The 23,648-nt window shown below is 37.7% G+C and overlaps 1 protein-coding gene across 3 annotated transcripts in view; it reads left to right on the top strand.

Moving 5' to 3' along the window:
* Nucleotides 1-23,648, top strand: part of LOC121880178 (F-BAR domain only protein 2-like) — a 291,016-nt gene that overhangs the window by 162,266 nt on the left and 105,102 nt on the right. For 2 of the 3 annotated variants that reach the window (XM_042387303.1, XM_042387305.1), the window contains one exon: nucleotides 19,258-19,326. The exons of the other annotated variant lie outside the window; for it this stretch is intronic. In XM_042387303.1, coding sequence (XP_042243237.1) covers nucleotides 19,258-19,326 — 69 coding nt within the window. The remainder of the gene's footprint in view (nucleotides 1-19,257; nucleotides 19,327-23,648) is intronic. 3 annotated transcript variants of the gene reach the window in all.

Raw genomic sequence — 23,648 nt, 5'->3', positions numbered from 1 at the left:
TAGAAGGGTGTTTGTCCGTTCAATTCTGGAATTTGTATCATCTTCTCTTCCCTTTTGTTTTAGGTGGCATTTTAGTATGACAGCTGCCTGGCTTAAGGCCTATATCCAGAAATGGAAAGTTGATTTTTAAATCACTTTTTTTTTTTTATGGAACCCAAAGCCAGGCAATCTGGTAATGCCCCAGCATCCCTTGGGTTCGTGATTAATCAGGTGGAAATGAAGGTGTGGCAGCTTTACATAGTCTAGGATTATTGAGATTCATAGGGGTCAGAGTGCTGACTGGGCAAACATGGTTTTGATGAAGCCTTAGGCCCCTCAGAGCAACCATTTTATCATATCCTCACTTGGAACTGACAATAAAGGGAAATAAGTATATTAAACAGTATATCCATGGGATTAAAATATTAACCTAAACCTATGTTAGGGTTGCCATGAGAGCTGCCTAGCTTTGACTTCTATCTGAAAAAAGGGATTTTAGGATAATTTATCCATATGAAAGATTTAGCCTCAACATTGTGAGAAGGTTACCTTTTAGTTTTGTAAAGAGTGATTAAATTGGGGTAAGTGTTTGTCAGGAAAGTGAAGGAAGAGTCCAAAAATTAGCTAATACAAATATGAGATTGTACAGTATGTTGTGTTTGAGTGTTAATATTCATTAATTGTTTGCTGGGTTAAAAATTTTATTTTGAAAGACTTTATTGCTTTAGTTTGAAACTAGTGCAGCTTATGTCTCTAGCATCATAAAGCTGGAGGGAGATCAAATAAAAAAACAAATTTAAGAGAGAGGGAATGTGTGATGTTTTGCTTGGGAATGCAAGTGTTCTGTTTTATCATAGAAGTAGTCTTAAGAATTATTTAAATGCTTCTAGTAAATTAGTTTGCTTTATCATTGGAGATAAGACAGTTATAAAGTAGATCCATAAGTGAAAAAAGATGAAAGGTTACAGGGTTGTAGACTACCATGGAATTGATATTTAAGAGATGATAGGAAGCATTTATTCTCTCTTGTACAAAGGGAAAGGTGAGAAGAATGAGTGCAAAAATTAATAGAAGAATAAATGTATAAAGTATACCTGGAAAAGTGCATGGAAGATTCATTATTGAGAGAATAGCGGATCAAACAAAGTGTATTAGGGGACCATACGTGTAGGCTCTGAAAAAGAAGATTATGTGAGTCAAGTGTTTGTATAAGGAGTATGAATTAAAAGTATTTGAAGAAAGGGAGGTGCTTGTTTATGTTATTTATGTATACTGTATATAAAAAGTATATGATGGAAAAAGGAAATGAAAAGTTTTGAAAATTTGTGGGATTAAAAATAAATTGTTGTGCAATATCTGATTATATTTTAAGAGAATGAAGGATGCTTGGAAGAGGGGCACTTGTTAGCAGTGAAAGTGAGGCTTTGCCTAAGATGTGTAATGTTGCCATGGTTTTTCATCATTTATGTGGATGGAGTAGTAAGAAACATGATAGCCAGAGTGACAAATAACAGTTTTAGTTTGATTGATAAGGAAGAGGAGTGCAAATTAGAGGTAAGCTAGTTGTTGTATGTAAAGGACACTGCTTTGTTGTGTGATTTGGAAGAACATTTTTATATACTATTGAACTACTGAAAAATTTTGTACTATAACAGGAGGGGTGTAGTGTGGGCAAAAGGCAAATTATAAAAACAAATACTAGGCAAGCCTGTCTTACATGTAAGTCACTTTATTGTCATAATGCTCTTCATAGTCCATCGCAGAATTAGAGAGAAGAAGGAAAGGTGTAGTAAAAGGAGACAGGCAAATGAATAGCAGTTTGGAAAAGAGACAAATTGGAGGAAGAAAAGTGTTTTAGTTGTGTGGGAATGTATGTTTCAACATAAAATGATAAATTGAAACTCATGGATCTTTACAATGTTACTGTAGAGATTTGTACTTCAATTTATTAATAAAACCACTCAGATGTAGTATTGTACTTCAATCCATACCTTTCCTGACATTTTTTACAACTATCTACTGGGGCAGATTCAGGATTTAATGTGTTTGGGGGGGGGGGGTGTCAGACTTTGAGTGAATGGAAATATGGTCACAAGAAAAAAGTAACAGAAAAAATTCAATTTGACGGAAAACATTTACATTTTTTTTAGTGACCATTAATAAGTAAAGTATAAACCCAGAGCAATTTAAGGTGGTTGTTAATTGATAATAAATGATGTCCAAAGATTGACAAAACAATATATACATTTCCACCACAACTTGATTTTGTGAGTGGTACGCTTGGTATACATAAACCTATTGTAGCAGAGTTTTTAACCACTTTTATTACTCTCAATAATATCCATGGCAGTAGGCATAAATACTATTTTGAGATATAATCTCGTAACAACCTAACACTACGTATACACAGTTTCTATGTCATCTCCACATCATGACGGTCACGGCCAGCCAGGTACAGCCACCAATTGTTGCTAAACGCCTTGCCAATGACATCGCAATTCTCACATACAGAGGGGTAGTGGGGGAGGGGTCCTTAGATTACTGAGTGACAGTCAAAGTCAACCTTAGGTGACTGTCATGTCAGTACATTAACTGAATGTTATCATTCAAAACTTTATAAAAAATGACACCCTTCTGTTCCTGCTTATGCATCTATTATAAATCACACTTTACTTAAGAACCAGACCTAAAAAACTCCAACTTGAGTAGAACACATCTAAATGACTGCCAATCCACCTTGGTCAAAATTTGACCTCCAACTTTACTCAAAACTAGCCAAGTTTTGTGTGAAAACCGCTAACCTGGCAACTCTGGGAATACTTACCTTACCTTATTTACCGAATGGCCACCCACTAGAAGTGGCCGTACCATTGGTCTGTGTAGGTTCCCTCTATTGTTCCTGATAATTTTGTCAGGGCTATTTTGAAGCCCAGTACTGTTCTGGATTCCACAGCTTGGGCAGTATCTGAAGGTCCAGTGTTGGTTTCGCCTCCGTCGCCTTCCGCAGTCTGTAATGATGAGACTATATCCCCACACTACACTCAACATCCACTTCTCCCATGACCTTTTGGCTTCAGGGTAAGGGAGGTTGTGAGTCTTCTTTGTCTTTCTCTTGTTCAGATATGCTCTATGCAGTTTCCTAGTGCCTCTGTGGATTCTCCCTAAAATTCATGTTTGTCAGTATTTTAACAACTGGAAGGACTTACTCCTTTCCTGTGTGATTCATTCACCTTTATTTATGGCATGCCTCCTCTCACAGAGAAAATATCCCTGTTTACACCGACGGCTCTAAGTCGGATGCAGAGGTTGGGTTTGGGGTAGTCTTTCCCGACTTCTGTCTGGACAGTAGTCTCCCCTCTACGGCATCTATTTTTTGGCAGAGATTTCAGGTATTTTACTTGCCCTCAAGATTATTTTTACATAACCTCATAGTGATTTTACAACTTTTAGTGATTCTCGCTGTGCGCTCCAGTCCTTAGCTAGCGTCTCATCTCCCCTTCCCTTGGTAATACTATTTTAGAGTGTCTGTTCTCATTCAACGTTGGGGCCAGAACGTCAGTGTTTGCTGGGTTCCGGCCCCTGTAGGGGAGAAGGGGAATAAGCATGCTGATGTTGTAGCAAAGGCAGCTGCTTCTTGCCCTGTGGCACATCTTTCCCCTCTACCTGTCTCTGATATGAAGCCAGTAATAAGAACTGCCATCTGCTCGAGATGGCAATGCAGGTGGGATGCTGTTGGAGCAAACAAGCTCCACAACATCCACACTAATTTGGGTGCTTGGGGTTATCAGGGACTGTCACGCTGCTGGGACACTGTTTTGGCCCGTCTCTGCATTGGCCACACGTGACTGGCTCTTTTTTTTTTTCTTTTTTTTCTTTTTAATGAAAAAGGCGCCCCACCCCCTCCCCATTGTGATGACTGGCTGGTCCCATTGACTGGTCGACACCTTCTGGTGGAGTGCTCCAATCTTTGAAATCTACATCGTAAGCACCTCCGAGTGCTTGGGGGGGAGACAGGTCTTACCGTCTCTCTTTGGAGCTGGGGAGGGGGGAGTAGTGCGTAGTGTGGGAGGGGACATTCTCTCCTTCATCGGAGAAGCTGGCCTTTTACACAAGCTTTGGGTTTTATCTATTTACCTTTAAATTATTTTTATGAACGTTATTTGTAATTTTGTTTTTACCTTGCATTATTTGATTTTAGTCTTTTAAGTCTTTATTTCAATTCAGCGACATATAGCCTAAGATGTTGCATCGCCAGGGATGTAAGTACCACAATCAATCAATCAATCAGAATTTGTAAATAATAATAATAATAATAATAATAAAAAGAATAATAGTAATAATAAATAATTATCATAAAGGTCAAAAACATAAGGGCATAAATATTTCTTCGTGACAGCTGTGAACTATGTTATGGTTATTTTTCAAAACCGATTAGATATACGTAATTTTCTTCTATCTGTATTTTTTTTCTCTGTTACATGCGCACACAATCGTTCATACAGAATGTGCCCCAAAACATTTTTTTTAATAATTATCATAAGGAAAAAGCATAGGGGGAATAAACATTCTTAAGCGCACAGGAGTTAGCCCACAGAGTGGGGGATGGAGGAGCAGTGTGGGGGATCTCTCAGCTGTTCTCTGTCTTGTGTAAGGATTGCCAAATGGCAATGCAGTATTTTTTCTTTTATTTTATTTATTATTATTATTTTTATTTATTCCTAACATTTTCCGGTACAGTACTGTAAGACTGTATACACGTGACACAGTTCAGCCGGGCAATCACCAAGCTGACTCAAGAGATGTGTGTGGCTGCTGCCTGTATGCTGTGACATCTTGTAGGGGAAGGGAGAGTGTAGCTGACCACAGTTATAGCTCACTGCCTCAATACTGTACATATATTAACTTCCCACTTATACACACTCTTGCTCTTAATTTTTCTAATATTATAGTTTTATATAATAGTTAACTTATTTTTAAGCCACAGTACAGTATTGTGAAGATGTACACATGGAGTACAGAATACCCAGTTTTTCCTACTTCCTTTCCGAATTTTTCCTGGTTATTTGAACATCGCTAAACCAAAAATTTACTCATCATTAAACAAGAAAGAATGTTAAAAATGTTATACAGTAAAACCCTCTTAATCCAGACTCTTTTTATCCATATTTCTCCTTTATCCGGACTGGCAAACCACTATAGGCTAACTTCGGTTAATCTGAATTGAGTCCGGATTAACATGAAATAGTCCAGATCTACCCACATGGTGGCAAAAATAAATAAACAATTTTGAATCACTTGAATCACTAACTTTATCTTTGTTCCTAGTCAGATCATAGATGATCTTCCAGAACTGCTAGCTCTTTCTTCAAGCTAAACTCCTTACTGGCCCTCTTTTGACTTCATTTTGAGGTTGTCTTGCCTTTAGAAGCCATGGTAATTAGCCCAAACTTTTTCCAGATTAAATAAACCTCCCCCAGAAATTCGCTTAAAATTCTTGGGGTTTTCATATGCAAAATTGTGCATCATACAGGTTGACCCACGATTTAACGTCACTGGATTTACCGACAACTCTCATTCGGCTTTTTTTTTTTTTTTTTTTAAGGCTTGCCCGTAATTTCCACTAATTCCTCTACCTGCTTACCAAAGGATCTCTCTTAGGCACTGGTAAATAATATTGTAGTGTATAATGCATCTCCATATGCCTGGTACCGCTCTACCACAAGTGCCCATTACTCACTGATCAGTTGTTTAAGTGCAAAAGTAGCCAAATTGAGCCATCATGTGACACATCAACTGGGCGGTCACCAGCTGACTCTGAAACATGTGTGTCAGTATGCTGTGACGCCACATCTGGCGGAGGAGTTGGGTAGGTGGAGACTGCCGACTGGCGAGTTGAGATGCAGTTACAGCTCAGTGCTCCTTGCCTCCACACATATGTTCACTTCCCACACATACACACCATGCACTTCAGTTGTCTTATTTTATAATTTTATATTATATATTCTTTCTAAGCCACATTAGAGTATTGCAATTTTTACTCTTGTTTTGTATTAGAGAAAAGGGTTTTACTAGGATAAACTATAGACTATTATGTCCTCAGTGATTTAAGTCCCATGGGAAGTACGTATTTACGTGTTTATTTACATACGTAGAGAAAATTTTTTTTTTATATTTGTCAAAATGTATTAGTTTATACTGTATTCCAAAAAACTTACTCCTTATAAAAATCAACACCATTTCTGAAACATTTATCATTTATAGCCTAAAATATTATGACAAATATGACAATATTGGTAGCTTGTTGCAATGGTTTCATCAGCGACGCCCCCCTCCCCCCCTTACTTCTATTTAACGGAAAATTGGATTTAACAGCATGGTCCAGGTCCCGTCTATGCCTTTAAATCAAAGAACAACCTTTATAAATTATCACTTCTGGGTTTTCATATGCAAATATGCATATGAAGACAGAAATTAAAATAAAATGATTTTATGTTTGTGTAAGAATGCTAGATTTACAAGACTCACATTTGGCAATGTTGGTGTAATCTGGCAGCTATGTAGACTGCCTCCAGGGTTAGGTTACCACACCAGTCTCCCTTTGTGTTTATAACAGTGTTGTGAGAGTTTTAAACCTTGCCTTATGTTGCTGGCGAGGGTGGAGGGGTGGGAGAACATAAAAAGTGGAAGGCGATTGCACCACGTGGTGTGTGTCTCATGATGCCTTCTACTCATGCTTATTTTATCGCGATTACTCATATTAAACTGTTTGTGGATGATCTATTTACAATGCTAATGCAAAAAATCCTACCATTTTATCTCAAATAGCAAGCTTGCTATGACTCATTATGTACAATTATCTCTCGTGTGGTGCAGTCAAGTGCAGTTAAATGAGTAACAGTTCAGACCCCAAGTGTCTCGTGGGAGAGTGCCTTCCCAAACCCAAGAGGCAGTGAGCTGTATTACTGTGTTGCTGAGAACCTCCGACTCGTCCTTGTCTCTCCACCCAGTGTGATGTCTCTCACAAACACACACACACGCGTACGTACGTATGTCTCAGTCAGCTGGTTGACTGCCCAGCTGAACTGTGTGGCATCACTTAGATCAGTGATTTTCAACCTTTTTCATCTCGAGGCACAGTGAGTCAGGCACTAAAATGGTCGAGGCACACCTTCAGTATTTAAGGATAGATTTGATCGGCGGATCTACACTATGGAATTAAGGAGAGAATTTAAGACTGCCATTTGGACTTTTAATGGACAACACATTTGTTTATTTATTGCATCATTGAAAATAAATGCGCTCCATAAAGGTACCAAGTAATGTCAAAACGTATCAAAATGCTATTTTTTAAATGCTATCCAAATGCTATTTAAACTCCCGTTGCACACCTACGGATGCTTCGCGGCACATTGGTTGAAAATCGCTGACTTAGATGATAGTTTGAATGTGGATGGAGCTATTTTTGGTACATAAAATATGTGTTATTATATTTTATGAATGTGCTCTATATCAATTTTATTGTTTATCAGCAATTTTTTTTAACAAAGCGGTTATAGTGCTACTGGTGGCAGACGCGATTGAATGACTTCAGTTGCATTCATATTGTTGGAATAGATTATAATTTTTGCTGTACAGGACCAAAGGGGACAAAGTTCAGATACCTGGAAGATTCAGATGGTTTGAATTTGGATAAAAACAATTGCACTGTAAATTAAATAAAGTCTACCACATTGGATTTACCGTAAAAGTGGAGACAATACTGTATGCATACAGTGGTCTGACATGAATGGGTTTGGGTGTTGGGTGTTACTCGGTCAATATTGCGGGAACCAAATGTTACCAGGGGATGCTGAATATTAATTCTGGTGCCCTAGATGCTCTGTGGCACAATGTAACCAAAATCTTGGGGTGCTTTAGTACCCTCCCTTCTCCTGTCAATGTACATACTGGGTGGAGTGAGAAGGGGAGGACAGTGCACCATACACGAGAGAACTGACTAACCTTGGAGTGTGTGCGGAAGATGTGCATCTGCCAACAGCAACACATATACAGTACAGTGCCTGATAGATGGGGAAGGAACGTCAAGAAGTGACTGAAGTCAAAACACAAAAATCACAAAACATCTCTGGCAAGGGATTAAATGAGAAATCAACACAAGGCATGGGAAATTTGGGTCAATGTTATATCCTGGGTCTTTTAAACACAAGAGGGAGACTGGTGTGGTGACCTTGGAGTGCAGTCTACATAATTGCCAGATTGTACTGACATTGCCAAATGTGTGTCTTGCTTGTCTTGGGTTCATAAACAAACAAAAATATTTTTTTTTATTTTTTATTTTATTTGCAAATTTGCGTATGAAAACCCTAAAGTAATAATTTAAATCGTACAGTACTCAGTTTTGCATGTGAAAATGCCAAGAGTGTTAAAATTGTTTGGTTTATTAAATGTATGAAGTGTCCTTAATATTTTTTTCTCCGAAAACTCCTTGTAAAATATGGATGCGTCTTATGCACCAGTGCTTCTTTTATGCTGGCAATTTATTTTTATTTTTTATTTATTTCTTTTATTTTTTTTTTTTACAAATTGATTTTGGAATGGAGCTGAAACAACCACGCAGTTCTGAAAAGTTTCCTTGGCTGCCACATAAAATATTCTATTTATTAATTACTGTTACAAACATAAATATCTTTAAAAAAATACATACAGTAGTAATAATAAAGTAAATAAGACCATAATAAATAAATGCCATACCTACAATGTGAGGTGAGCTGATAATATGTAGATGATATTCCAAAACTGTAATGGACACACTGGTAAATGAAGTAAAAACCCACATTGGAAAATAAAAGACAATCTTGGAGCTGGTATACTAGTACCCTCTTCACCTGACTAACAGAACAAAGCAAGGGAGAAAAACACAGAAAAAGGGAGTCAGGTCACAGGACTGTCTCCAGAGTTGATTTAGGGTGGGGATTAGGGATAATCTTCTTCATGACAGTATTCAGGTCCGGGGTCCACTGACAGGTCATGTAACCTGATTACCATTTTCTGTGTCTTTCTTCCTTGCTTTGTTCTGTTAGTTAGCTAAACAGGGTCATAGTACAGTAATATCTCTGTTAGCTGGAATCCCTCAAACCTGGATATCTCCGATAGCCAGAATTGAAATTTGCTTGGAAAATCACCCCCAAAGCCGGAAATTTAAAAAAATTCCGGCTTTGGGAACAAATTTTCCGAGGTTGAGAATCGAGAGAATTTTCTGAAAATGTTTTGAATAAAGATGAAAGTTCATTGGGGGGGGGGGCTTACCTGGCCTGACTCAATGTCAGGTGGAGCTGGTCTCATATTACTGACCTTCTGATGGAATGTCAGGTCACTTTTCTTGGCAGGGGGGATTAGTGGGTCGCATGACCTGAAGATGTCTTAAATAAACATGAAACCTAAAGTATTTTTAGGGAGATTGTGGTAAGTATAAGTATAAATGAGCAAAGTTGTATCCCTTCAACATTACATTACATAACATTTTAAAATATGGAGTGAGAAAGGTGTGGGTGATTCGAGAGATGGATTGGAAAACAGTGGTAACATGCACCATGATTGCCAAGCGATAAGCTTCTCGACAGCTGATCTTTTATTTTGCCTCCATGTAGTCACACAACAAGACCCTCACTGGATGCTTGTTGCCTTAATTCCCGTGTGTGTGTGTGTGTACTGAAATATACTCAGTGCAAAATAAAGGATGTTATACTCATTAATCGCTATTTTACAAGAATTTTAGCAATGCAAGTTATATTCTCCTAAGTTTAGTCAGTGCCATTTTATAAGCAAAAAATTAAAACCCCTCTGCCTGGAGTATTCATTAATCTAATCTCCTTGCTGTCAACAACCCATCTACTACCAGCCAGAGGGAGAAGGGTCTATTGAGGGTAAAAGTGACTGCGACACCATCCCCCCACCAAAAAAAATACAATTAATAAAAACACGGTTTGTGTGTGTGCTAAAAAGTGTACTAAGTTAATTGATAAAATTATCATGTCTGATGCAAAATATGGGATGTTTATACTCAAATTAATCGCTGTCTTACAAGAATTTCAGCAATGCAAGTTATATTTTCTTGACTCAAAGCAGTGACATTTTGTAAGGGAAAAAGCTAACTCCTTCATTTGTAATCCTTGAGCAATTCTTAACTCCCCTCCTGGAAAAAGGGTCCAGTAGGGAGGGTAAAAGTAACTGCGACTCCCCCCATCCCTGCCGTCCGCATAAAGGGTCCTCACTGTGTATACTGTACTGTTTGTTTTCCATTAATTAATACAGATACATTACTGTAATAATCTGTGCTTATTAATACCTGTACCCTTATATACAATACAGTATAGTACTATGTATATACCTCAGGTAAAAAATTTCATTCAATACATCTTCAGGTCATAAGACCCACCAATTCCCCTGTGTGTGTGTGTGTGTGTGTGTGTGTGCGCACTTGTGTGTGTGTAAATAATAATAAACGGTTTATTAATAGAGTTGCATCCTGTGGCTGAAAATATACAGACTTACATTTGATTTAGACAAAATGATATAATATGCATTGAATACATTTACAGGGCTGTACAGTACATAAATCAGGAGTTGTTTATTATTTTAACTATAGATGGGATGGTGCTGTTCTTATATCTATCGGTGCGGGCTCTTATGGGCTGAATTTTGTTGTGGTGGCGGACTGCGCGAGTTGGGTGGGGGGCGGCAGGTGGTGGCGATGACGAGGGTGGTGCATTAATTGGCTGCCAAACTTTTCCAGTGCTTGGTGGTGGAGGTCACTGAGGGATGGCATTTCCAGGGTGGAGAGAGCGTTGGTGTAGCCGGAGTATTCTGCTCCGAGCATGATTCTGCACGCCCTTTTCTGTGTGTGTGTGTGTGTGTGTGTGTGTGTGTGTGTGTGTGTGTGTGTGTGTGTGTGTAAAATTATTAATCTTATTACAAACAATTTGGGAGAATTTATTAAGGATCATTTTGGTATCAATTCACCTCCCTATCACAATTAGCCACTCTTGAGTGAGGTAGGGGGGTTGGACTGACCACGCGACCCTACCCTCCTACACATCACACACAAACACACTTCAACAAACACCACTCACACACCCCCAGCACATCTGCGTGTGTATGACTGCCTGGTCATTTCTACTGCACACACACTACATAACATTAAATAAATGCTACTAACAGTATTTTTACGTTAATTTTACTACAGTACATCTACAACCATTGTTAGTCAAGACTTTAATGTACAGTGGTCCCTCGGTTAACGAACACATTTCATTCCAGAAGGTCGTTCGTAAACCGAAAATTTCGTTAACCGAATCCATTGTTTCAATGGGATATTGGGTAATTGGTTCCAGCTCACCGAAAAGTACATACAAAGTAAAAAAAAAAATGCAGTAAAGTATACTTACTTTGAGGTGTTTATGAAGAAGGTTCCTGGTTGATGACTATGATGGGAATTAGAAGTGGGGGTGGAGGAGAAAGGAGAAGAGAAGGAAATGGGGATGGAGGAGAAATCACCTTTCAGGGGACCCATGCTTGATGCAGTAATTTCACTAGGTGTAATTCAAGATTATTTCATTTAAATCAACACTGCACTGCGCTATATATTATTAATATGTTAACTAAAGTTCAGAATGTCCAATAATTTCAGTAAAAAATGCAAAAATATTCAAGACACCAACAAAATAGATGCTCTCTTCACTGTTTTCAAAGCCCAAATGACGCCTTGTGACCGACTCACGCATCTGATGGGTGCACAACAAACTAGTTCCTGTACTGCATATATTATCAATATGTTAAATAAATGTTAAAATGACTAATAATTTTAATATAAAACATGCACAAATATTAAAGAACACAACCTTCTTGGTATTTTCTCCACTGGAAACGAATGTAAACATAGAACAGATTACTGAATTGGCAGATTAGCCCATCAGCTGATCAGCTGATGCTCACAACAAAGCGTGATTTTCGTAAGGTTTTCTTTAATCAAATTTTTGTTCGTTAACCGAATTGAAGGTTCTTATGGAAGGTAATTCGTTAACCGAAATTTGTTAACCGAGAGACCACTGTACACAAAATCAATCCAATAAGCTCTAATACCTGCTCATTTCATCCCAAATATTAATGGATAATTGCTTTGGAAAAATCCCTAAATGGCAACTGGAAGCTGACGTGAATCAGTCCTGTCCAAATGGCTATGAGATACCGACTGCACCCCTACCCCCCCTCGACAGGAGATCACTGCAGGTACGTGTATATGTAGTTCATGAAATACAAGTCAACGTGTGGCAGGATGGATGACTCATTATTGAGTACAGTCAGTTCTGCTATAACGCGATAGTTGTGTTCTTGTAAAACATCGTGTTATAGAAATTCGCGTTATAGAAATAACAGGGCTTATGGAGAAAATAGGGTTAGGTGCAGATTACTCAAAATCGAAAAAATTTTCGTAGTTAGCCTAACACAAAGGATAGCACAGTCTAAATTAATGTTACATTCATATCTTATAATGAAATCATACAGTAAATGTTACACTTTACCTTGAAAAAATATGAATATAACTTGATGGGGGAGAAGGTTGATGTTGAGGTTGAGGAGACATGCAGACAGGATTTGACAGTTGTCATCGTCATCATCAGTATCATCATCATCAGGTGCAGTTTTGGTTGCATGGTTGGGACGAAAAAAACGTCTAATTCCAGAAGTGGATGGCTGTGGTTCAGTGTCTTCAGTCTGCTTCTTGGGGGTTGACTTATAAAGACGTCTAATGTTTGCTGCTTTGCCGTCTTTCTTCTTTCACAAAGAAGCTGTTCATAAGGTGCCAAAAAATATTTAACACCACGAACTGCAATCCTGCTCCTTTCTGCATTGTAGTCATTGTCTTCCAAGATCTGCAACTGCTTATCAACTTCCCTCAGGATAGAAGACAAAACAGAAGTGGGAAGCTCTCGTGGTTTTGCATCCTGGACTTCTTCATCTTCGGCATCTTCTATTTCCCCAGCAGCAACAAGTTTTTGTAGACCTTCTGTAGAGAGGTCTTCACAGTGGGACTTGAGCAGTTCCTCAACATCAGCGCTTTCCACTTCAGCAAAGCCAACTTGCTTTGTAAGAGAAACACAATTTTCTTTAATTTTTTGGAGCTCCTCTGATGCATCAAAGCCTGTAAAATCCAAACTCCACTCAAGCAGTCCTTACTTACTTCACCCCAGGTCTCCACAATGATGTCAATTGCATGCTTGATGTTGAAATTTTTCCAAAATTGAAGAACACTGGCCTTATCATTTCCTTCCTCAGTAGCTGCAATAAGTTTCTTAAATGTATACCTCAAATAATAGGCTTTGAAGGCTGCTATTACTCCTTTGTCCATTGGTTGAAGGAGAGATGTTGTATTTGGAGGTAAAAAGAGCACTTTGATATTGTCAGAAAGCTCAGCAATGGTGGGAGGGTGGCTTGGCGCATTATCTAAAATGAGGAGAATCTTAAAATCTATATTCTTCTTCTTGCAATATTTTTTAAAAACATTTTCAAAAACATCCACAAGAAGGTCAGAAAATATTTGTCCCGTCATCCAACCTTTTTTGCTTGACCTAAAGTGAATACCTAGAGTAGACTTTATGCAACCCTTTAAAGCTCGCGGGTTGACAGAGTGATACACCAACACAGGCTTAAGCTTTAAGTCTCTACTAGCATTTGCACCCAACAACACTGTCACACGGTCCTTCGCAGTCTTAAAGCCTGGAGCATGTGCTTCATTCTTGGAAATGTAAGTTCTTGCTGGCATGCGCTTCCAGTATAAACCTGTTTCATCCAAATTAAAAATTTGGTCTAAGGTGTAGCCTTCTTCCTGAATCAATTTCTTTACATTGGGAGGAAATGCCCGGGCATTTGCTTCGTCGGCACTTGCTGCTTCACCACATAACTTTACATTATGAAACACATAGCGGTTCTTAAAACCAGAAAACCATCCACTACTAGCACTAAAGGCAACCACATCATCAGGATTTTCAGCTGTTTTCTTTAGGTCCTCATATATTGATAAGGCTTTCTCTTTAATGGTGAGGAAGTTGGCCCCCCTCTCCCAATCCATATCTCTGGCTGGCTCAGCTGCTGACTGGCTGTTCTAGTGTGGTGGGGCTTGGGATTTTTATGTGTACATAGCCTCAGCTTATGGCCCCCTAAATTTTGCTGTATGGCCCCCCAGGGGGCCATGGCCCCCAGTTTGGGAACCACTGTTCTATCCAAACACTTAGAAGCCATTCCATCTCCTCAAGTTCCTTTGGCCGTGATCTCACACTTTTGCTAACACTCAAGGTTTTTCCAGCAATACAGCTTGCTTTAATCTTTACTGCATTGTCTCTAATGGTGCGTAAAGTAGACTCCTTTATTCCCGTTGCACGCACAATGTCACATGTTCTTTCCTTATTTTCAAAATGCTTGACAACATCGAGCTTTTCTTCAAGTGTTATAGCCTTTCTTTTACGATCACCACCGGAAATGCGATCACCAGAATGCTTCCCGGAGATATTCTTCTTTTCCATAGTCACAAAATTGGAGAAACAGTAATCAGAAATCACTGAGGACGCTTAAAAACTTCACACGTGTTTCAGACTGATCGTGTGGTGTAAACAGAGCGCGCGGGTCTAAAACGCTACGTATTTTGTTTTTCTCTCTTAATTAAAATTTTACAATTTACATATACTGTACAGGTATACAGTACTGTATACATAAATATTACGTAAATTATTTCTGCTTTCTTCACAAACAAAACACATAAATCATTTGAACATGTGATGTCAAACGTGAACTGTAAACACTGTGTGTGATGTAAACAGAGTGTGGGTGTAAAACATTACGTAATTTGTTTTTCTCTTTTATTTAAAATTTTACAATTTACATATACTGTACAGGTATCTGTATACATAAATATTACGTAAATTACAGTACTTCTACAATTCTTCACAAACAAAACACATAACTCAATTGAACATGTGATGTCGAACGTGAACTGTAAACACTGCATAACCCCGCGCCAAGCCACAACAACCGTTCCAGTGGAATCGTGTTAGAGCAAACGCGTTCGCGTTTTACAAATATTGTTCCTCTATTCATAAATCGCGTTAGAGCCAATTCGCGTTGTCAAAACACGCGTTATAGCAGAACTCACTGTAATACGGTTTAATATCAAGAGATTTTCAGGAAACTTTTTGAATATACGTACGTATATACAGTATTTATGAAAAAATAAAAATAATGATGGACCATCCAAATTCTTGCAATTTATAAATCAATTAATTTCTAGTTTCCATTCATTTTCATTAAAGCATTTTGTAAATTTCAAGAAAAAGGCCCTAACTACTAATAGTACCAATACAGCGTTATAGACCAACACACACACCCTCCAACATTTTTTATACTGTATTATATATTCTCATATGATCAGCCACTTCTGGTGTATGTTTTATCATTGATAATATAAAATATTAAATACTGTGCTATAACAGCTTGCTAAAATCACACAGGAAAATGGGAAACAATGGAGCACCTTAGTTTTCATCTTTATTCAAGACATATTCAGAGGCAACTGAATTACTAGGACTGAGACTGAGAGAGGCTTATGTACACAGGGTGACCTTACAAAACATGAGGTCAGGTCAAACCCATGACATCCACTAACCCTCACACCACCACCATCGCAAACATAAGAGGAGCTTATTAGAATGGGCGATGTAACTAGTCATGTCAAGTCAGGTAAAAAATATGAGACCCACTAATCATCTATCCTACATCTACCTCAAATGCTTTCAAAGCATTTTTAACCTTGGGCCACTGGCAAATAAATTTGTGTAACATATTATCAGTTTTGTACTTACCATCACTAAGGTTTATAGAATTCCTTTCCCTAATCAAACTTGCTTCAACCAGAAGTCTTTCTGTGACACATGATGATTTATACACTTCTAAACTGTTTTCCCAATCTATGGGATAATTATTGTTCCTTATATGAACTGTGCTATAACATGTGTAGAAAAATTACGAAATATTGCATCATGGAGGTTTGGGGAGGGAGGGAACTGACCTCTCACCCTCCAAAAAGGTTCCTGCCTCTCCATGTCTGCTTATTCCCATTGTAAAATGTTTTACTTTAATTTTTTTACTATTAATTAATAAAGATATGTTTACTGTAATAATTTGGGTTTAATGTGTTTAATATTTTATATTAATCATGATAAAACATACACCATAAGAGGGTCATCATTGGTGAAAAGGGGAGTGCCAGCCTTCTTGCTTCCCTGACCCCCCCCCCTCCCCCTGCGTACTCCCTGCCTCCGTCCAACTCAGTATCTCACACAAAAGACTGTAAACTAGATGTTGTGTTTGTGTATGATGTGGTGTTGGGGTATTAGTTAATGAATAATAAATAAACAACATTGTGTTGTTAATGACTAATGACAGTACAGTAGTTTGATGAATAGTAGTGACAATTGTAGTACGCTGCTATTCATCAAACAACTGTCATTGAAGATACAATTTTGCTTATTTATTAATTAATACCACAACATCACACCCAGACACACTAACACCACCCACACACCCCTATATTGTATGACATAAATTTATGTGCGGTTAACTACATGGTGGTGAATTAAAAGATCAGCTGTTGAGGAGCTTAGCGTTTGGCAACACTGGTGCATGTTACCACTCCATCTCTCCAATCACCCACTCCTCATTTTAAAATATTATGTAACATAATGTTGAAGGGATATAATGCGATAAGTGTAAATATAAAAAATACTGTATTTTAGCTTTCATGTGTATTCAAGACATCTTCAGGTCCTCAGACTCATTAATCCCCCACCTGACAATGGGTGACCTGACATTGTATCAGAAGTTCAGTATTATGAGATCACTAATACCCCACCCTACCTCCACCTGACATTGTGTCAGGTCAAGTTAGTTACACATGATCCACGAATCCCCCACTGCTCCAAAGGAGTGGAAAATACCAGTCCTTGATGTAACACAACTTCATTCGCAACCATATCATATAGATTTTTAGTTTAGACTCTTGGAAAACTCCCCAGCACGCAGAAGCATTCTGAGGATGTGGGCTAGTGTTTGTCTGTGCATGATGCATAGTTTAGACGCTCGGAAAGTTTTTTCCAGTAACCGGAAATATATCCGGGGCTGTGGAATTGTTCCGGGCTTGGGAAAGTCGTCTGGTTAACCGGAAATCTCTCATCCCCGGAAGTGCTCTGCACAAATTGTTCCAGCTAACGGGGATATCACTGTATATCAACAATAAAATTTTGTCTTATTTATCCAATGTGGGTTTTTCCTTCATTTACCAGTGTGTCCATTACACTTTTGGAATATCATCTACATATTATCAACTCACCTCACAATGTAGGTGTGGCATTTATTTATTAGTGTATTATTTACTTTATTATCACTGTATGTATATTTTAAAACAAATTTATATTTGCACATTAGTTGTAAATGGAATATTTTATGTGGCAACCAAGGCATGGTAACTGATTATGTTTGTTGGTTGGAATAATGAGGAACACTCATTGTAATGATCCGAATAAGGTGCAGAAACTGAACAGAAATTTAACACAAAAATTTAAAAATTTTCAAATACAGTAATGTTAAAATATTCTGAACTTATTAATAAGGATTTTTTGGTAATTCGAATGACCCAGAGCCCATTTCTTGTTGAATTAAGGAGGGTATACAGTAGTGTATATGTATATATAAACACACTAGCCTACACTACAGTACATTGCTTACGGTCTGTGTTCAGCACGGGATGCTCTTAGATGCCTGTATCAGCAACTCGGCATCTTCCGATGCTTAAAAAAATAGCATAAATTTTTTTTCATGAAAGAGGTTTTTGTTCATATACTGAAGTGCAGGAAAGAATTTTTTTTCTTTGTGCTAGTGAATTTTCATGAATCAAGGTTTCATAAATCAAAGCACTCCTGTATTTTTTTGAAGTTGAAAGAATGGGTTCTGAATTATAAAAAATAGCAGTAAAATGTTGGTAAGTTCCTGATCATCTTGATGAATAATGTTAGATGATATAAAGAGCCAAATGTAAAGTTTGTTGAAAGGTATGAAGTTGCAATCTTTATTGTGTGGGGAACAAAACATGGATATATAATAACGTTGATTTAGTGAATAAAAGGAGAACTAGATTTGAATGTTTAATCATAACATTAGAATGTAGGAGAAATGAAGATTTTTGTGTAAAAGGGCAAAAAAGAAGTTATTAACTGATGGGTTAAGCTATGAGATGGTCAGCGCATGGTGGAAAGTATAATTAGAGAGCATACATGGGTGATGACAGGATAGAAGATAAATTAAGTGAATATATGAAGTGATAAAGTATGAATTGAAGGATGACAAGACGAGGCAGGAATTGGCAGAGAAATTAAAAGGATGGATGGGATGATGTAGCATAAAGGTTAAAGGGAGGAATTATGAGGCGGGTTAGGACAAAGTGAGAGATAATTGAATGGATTGAATTACATAGGCAGAGGGATGGAGGCGTAGCTACAGACAGGGATAGAGAGAAGTGGATGAATGAATGCAGTTAGGCACAGCTGTATGAATTTCAAGAGCTAATGCTAGGAAAATGTGATGGAGATTGTCTAGGCTAATCAGTCACTCCGTGGAAATAAACATCCTTTATAACATTAGAAAAGGCATGGGTAAAATATCATACTTGAAATTTTGTGTATACTAATTTGAAGTATAAAAGTTATAATTGATAATACCCCTGTACTGTACTGTACTGTATATGTTTTGGCTGGGGAAGTTAGATTGCTCAGTTATGTGTCAGTGTGTTAGAGAAATGCTGTGACAAAACTGTCTTGATAATATTTAACTTAATATATCTTCCTCTGACTGATATGTTAATTTGATAAGCTTTTGATAATAATGTACCATCAACAGTGAAAAAATATAAGGAAAAAATGTCTTAACTAGCATTTGGGAAGAGTAATAAGCATTACAGGAAAGATGTGAATGGTAGGAATAGAAAAAGTGCTCATTAAATTTAGGGAAACATAAATTTTGATGTTGAAAATATATGTAAATTAACATTAAATTTAGCATGGATTTATTGTTCTACAATGAATTTTTACGAGAAATGGCAGTATCAAAGAAAAGATCATGTACAGGTATATTGGAATATTGGTAATTAGATAATGGCATTAATGGTTAACCTCCAACTAGCCTCGTGTGCCTCCACGCCAGATAAACTCGGATGGAAAGATCAAGATCAGATACCTAACATTACAGAAGGTAAAATATTTTGTGCATGACTGCTCTCTGCCTGATATCTATGCCTCAGCTCAGACTGCTGTACACTGTAGTCCAGGTCTATTCTTGCTTGACCTCATTACAGATTCAGCTACTCTATTATGTCTTAGAGTTTATGATACTGTATATCAATGTATTTATTAATATCATTGTTTGTCATATACTTCATAAAAAAAAAAATCTTTCAAAACCATTTCATAATACTTGTGGGAAGGAGGGTTTATCATATGTGTTTTGTAATTACTGTACTACTATGAATTTATTCACTCAAATTCCAGATGTTCAGGTGCATAATTCATTTGGAAATTATATGTCATTAACATTTGGTATGTGTAAGCCATTATTACCATAAATTTACTTTATTAACCCCCAGGCAAATATGGTAGACATTGCAATGACTTTAATTATGTTGATTTTAAGTTTTCCATGTTTATTTATTTCCAGATGTAGTATACCAGTACTGTATTTTATTCCTATTTTTAAAATCATGTAGAGGTTTGTTAATTATTTTTTCCATGCTGTAGGAAAAAATATGTACATTATACAGTATGTGTATTTAGTTTTTAATATTCGAGTCTGGATAACAAACAAACACACACACACATTTTCATTTCACTCACATTGATCCAGTGCACATTACACAACTCCTTCACGACTGAACATACACTCACATATTTGTCCCTTTGTTTTACAGAGTATATATATCTCAAAATGATGTACTCACACACACTGCCTTACAGATTTTCATGGCAATTGCATGAAAGATTGCATTTAGGGTTGTTTGAATTTAATCATTATTGAAATCCGAATATTTTTTTTATCATTTATATCAATATTTTTTTTTTTGCTAAATGTAAAGGAAGGAAGTAAAAACTATATAATTGCTTATATGTTGTATTGTTATAAATTATTCAGTCAAAGAAACATAGAATCTTATGCCTTTATCACAGTAGCCTACAGAATTAAGCACAAGATACCTTCACTTTCACAATGCTCACTATTCAGTATTCTCACAACAGAAATTACAATAATTGTTTTGTAACTGAAACAACATACACAAGTTTAAGAAAAGTAACATATTTTTGCTTATCCTACATGTTTTATTGTACAGGCTTACCCTGATAACCTACGCATATAGGGACCGGGAAAAGTCGTTGGTTAGTGAATCAACAATTAACTATCGAAACAATTAATCCCATAAAAATATAAAAAATTCATGAGATTAGGGACTGTCCACTCCCCAAAAACTTTGTCGTGCACATTGTCAAGTAAGAAAATAAAACAGACATAAAGCAAGCATAATGAGCCTTAAATAAGCAATGCAAAACATAAATTGAGACTTATTTACCTGTGTTGAGGATGGTACAGACAGCCAAGGGTGGCAAGTTCAAGTTTATACCAATCTTTGCTGGTCCATCACCACTCTTATTATGCTTTATCACATCACATCAAGCTGCCCCTTAGGGGTGCAGCACAAGAGGAACTATCACTGGAGCATTTAGGCATGATTGCATAACACACAAAGTCGGAAATAACGAAAAAACTTGTAGTCAGAGACTCCTGGTAAATGTAAACAAGACCACAGAGGTGGGAATGAGTCAGAGACAGCACACAGAGCCCTTTCATGGCAAAAATTCACACCATGCCACTGCTCGCCAAATTCAAAACAGTTTTGCCGCATCTCTCCCAAACGTTGGATCTCCCGGGTATCGACAAAACTGCGAGGTATTTTCCCTATATGTAATTGTTGGTTATGTGAGTCAGCAGTTATTGGGGCATCAGTTTTCAGGGTATACCTGTACTGAACCTCTATTTAAACATATGGATTGTAGTTAAGTATTAAAGGCACTAATAACTTGTTTTAGACTTACTTCAGAGTTGCAAATAGAAAAACAAAGCAAAACCAACAAAATCACAACACTTGGATACAACATGACATTTAATATTTATACAAATCAAACTCTAATGTTTCCTAGTCTTTGCTAAGTCACACAATGCAAACAATAAGTTCTAATTTTATTGAGCATCTTTGTAACCATGACCAGTGTCTGCATTTAAAGACTTAAAAAGAAAGAAAGGTTTTGCTGCTTTTGCTGGACCAAGGTGGTTCCTTTGTTTTGAATGAACAAGTGTATAGGAGGAGAAGACTAGGAATAGTTGTACGTCAACCAAGGAGAAAATCTGATTTAAAAATTTACAAATTTTTATTGAAATAAATAAAATCCTATTTAAATCAAATAAATCATTTTTATTTGTGTAAAATTTTAAAATATCAGCATCTCTGATTGCATTACAACTTCAACATTGTTCTCATTTGTTGATGTGTGAAATCTTCCACAATATCATGGGAGACCTCATATCAGTGTTCACACAAGAGATGCTGGATAACATGCCTGTACCAAGGACAGTAGTTCTCAAAATTTTTCTCACTTTGCATTACCAAGCAAGTTTACAGGAACACCAGGCATATGAAATCTTTTCCTTTAGTTAACCTTTTTAGTTCTCAGATTTACTTAGATTTTAGTAAGTTAATTCCAGAATTATGAAATTTTTTTAATTGTGTTAAAAATTAATCCAAACTGGAAACTTATTTTGAAATTGTGTAAAATGCATAAGATTTTCTGAATATCTTCAAAATTATTCACCTGCAGCAAATGTAGCTGAGTAAGGTTAGCTTACCATGCTAGCTTTAAAGCCATTGACCCCTTAGAAAACACTCTCTGGACCCCTGGGGGTCCATGGACCCCTGATTGGGAAACTTTGACCTAGGAGGGTGTATACCTCAGGTTGAAAGTGAATTAAGAGAGATAGCAATCACATACTACATCCTCAGAGTGAAAGGAACACAGACCAAGGTGAAAAAAAAGGTAGAATATGAGATGTGCACTCCACTAAGATTCTTATTCAAGAAATCCATGGATCAAGGAAAAGTACAGTACTCGCTTAACGTCGGGGTTAAGTTCCTGAAAACGCGACGTTGAGCGAAACAATGTTAAGTGGATCAATTTTCCCCATAAGAAATAGATAAAATACGGGAGTTACGTTCCAGAGCCTCCCTTTGCCCCATGAAAAAAGTTACATATACAGAAAATCATTGCCATTTCTATAGAAAACAGTATATAGAACTACAGTACTAAGTTTGTATTGGTACTCACTGACAGGCGGAGATGGTAGATTGAGTGTGTGGTGGGTAGTGGAGCGAAGGAGGAGGATGACGGGAGCGGAGGAGGAGGAAGGGCGGGAGAGGAGGGTGGTGAGTCACTGAGACTCTGCGGCTGCCTCCCCCTCCTCCTGTTCTGACTAGGGTTCCTCCTCCGTTGTTGTTTGCTCCTCCTCGACTGCCGGCTGTTGTGAAGAGTCTTCTGCTGTCCCGCGACGAAAAAATTAATCCAGTGTTGGCTGCTTGGTGCTACTTATCTTCTTCTTATAGATCTCGATGTAGCAACCAAGACTGTCCTCAATGCTGCGTTGAACCTTTGAGTTACGTTCTCTGTTTGGGTCGTCATCTAGAAGCATTTGCATTGCTTGCTGGAACATGTTGAACGATTCTGCCAACCTCTTGGCAGTTAGCGTTCGTTGAGGTTCTTCTTCATCGTCGTCGTCTTCAAGGGGACTGTATTCTGTTAGTTGTTGCAGATCTTTGTTGGTAAGCTCTTCTGTATGGGATACCAGGACATCTTCAGTATCCTCTGATTCCAGCTCATCAAAGCATGCCTGTCTAGCCAAGCTGTGGATATCCCTATTTACAGCTGGGACGAAGTCCGTGAATCCCGTAAAACTGTTGATGCATTCTGGCCACAGTTTACACCACACACCATTCAGGCAACTTTCTGAAACCTCTTCCCATGCCTTGCCAATGTTTTCAGTTGCATGAAGAATGTTGAAACCGCGCCAATATTCTCGGATTGTTGGTTTATTTTCTCCGTCTGTAGCCTTGAGCAGCTGGGCCATGGTATGGCATAAATAATACGCCTTGAATGCGGCGATGACGCCTTGGTCCATAGGCTGCATCAGTGTTGTCCTGTTGGAAGGCAGGAATACAACTTTTAAACTGTCATGCAAGTCGTCGAGATTGGGAGGATGAGCTGCAGCATTGTCAAGGATCAGAAGAATTTTGAAGTTAAGGTTCTCCTTGGCACAATATTCCTTCAGTGCAGGGATGGGGTACACGTTTTACCACTGGCTAAATATGGTTCTGGTTATCCATGCCTTTTTGTTTGCCTTGCAAATGACAGGAAGGTGATCCTTAGAGTAACCTTTCAGGGCCCGTAGGATGGCAGCGCGAGATATCGGCATAGGCTTCA

Source organism: Homarus americanus, unplaced genomic scaffold, assembly GCF_018991925.1.
Source record: "Homarus americanus isolate GMGI-L3 unplaced genomic scaffold, GMGI_Hamer_2.0 scaffold30108, whole genome shotgun sequence".
NCBI classification, from domain to species: Eukaryota; Metazoa; Arthropoda; class Malacostraca; order Decapoda; family Nephropidae; genus Homarus; species Homarus americanus.
Note: the sequence above shows the minus strand (reverse complement) of the source record. Positions and strands in the feature narration are given on the sequence as shown.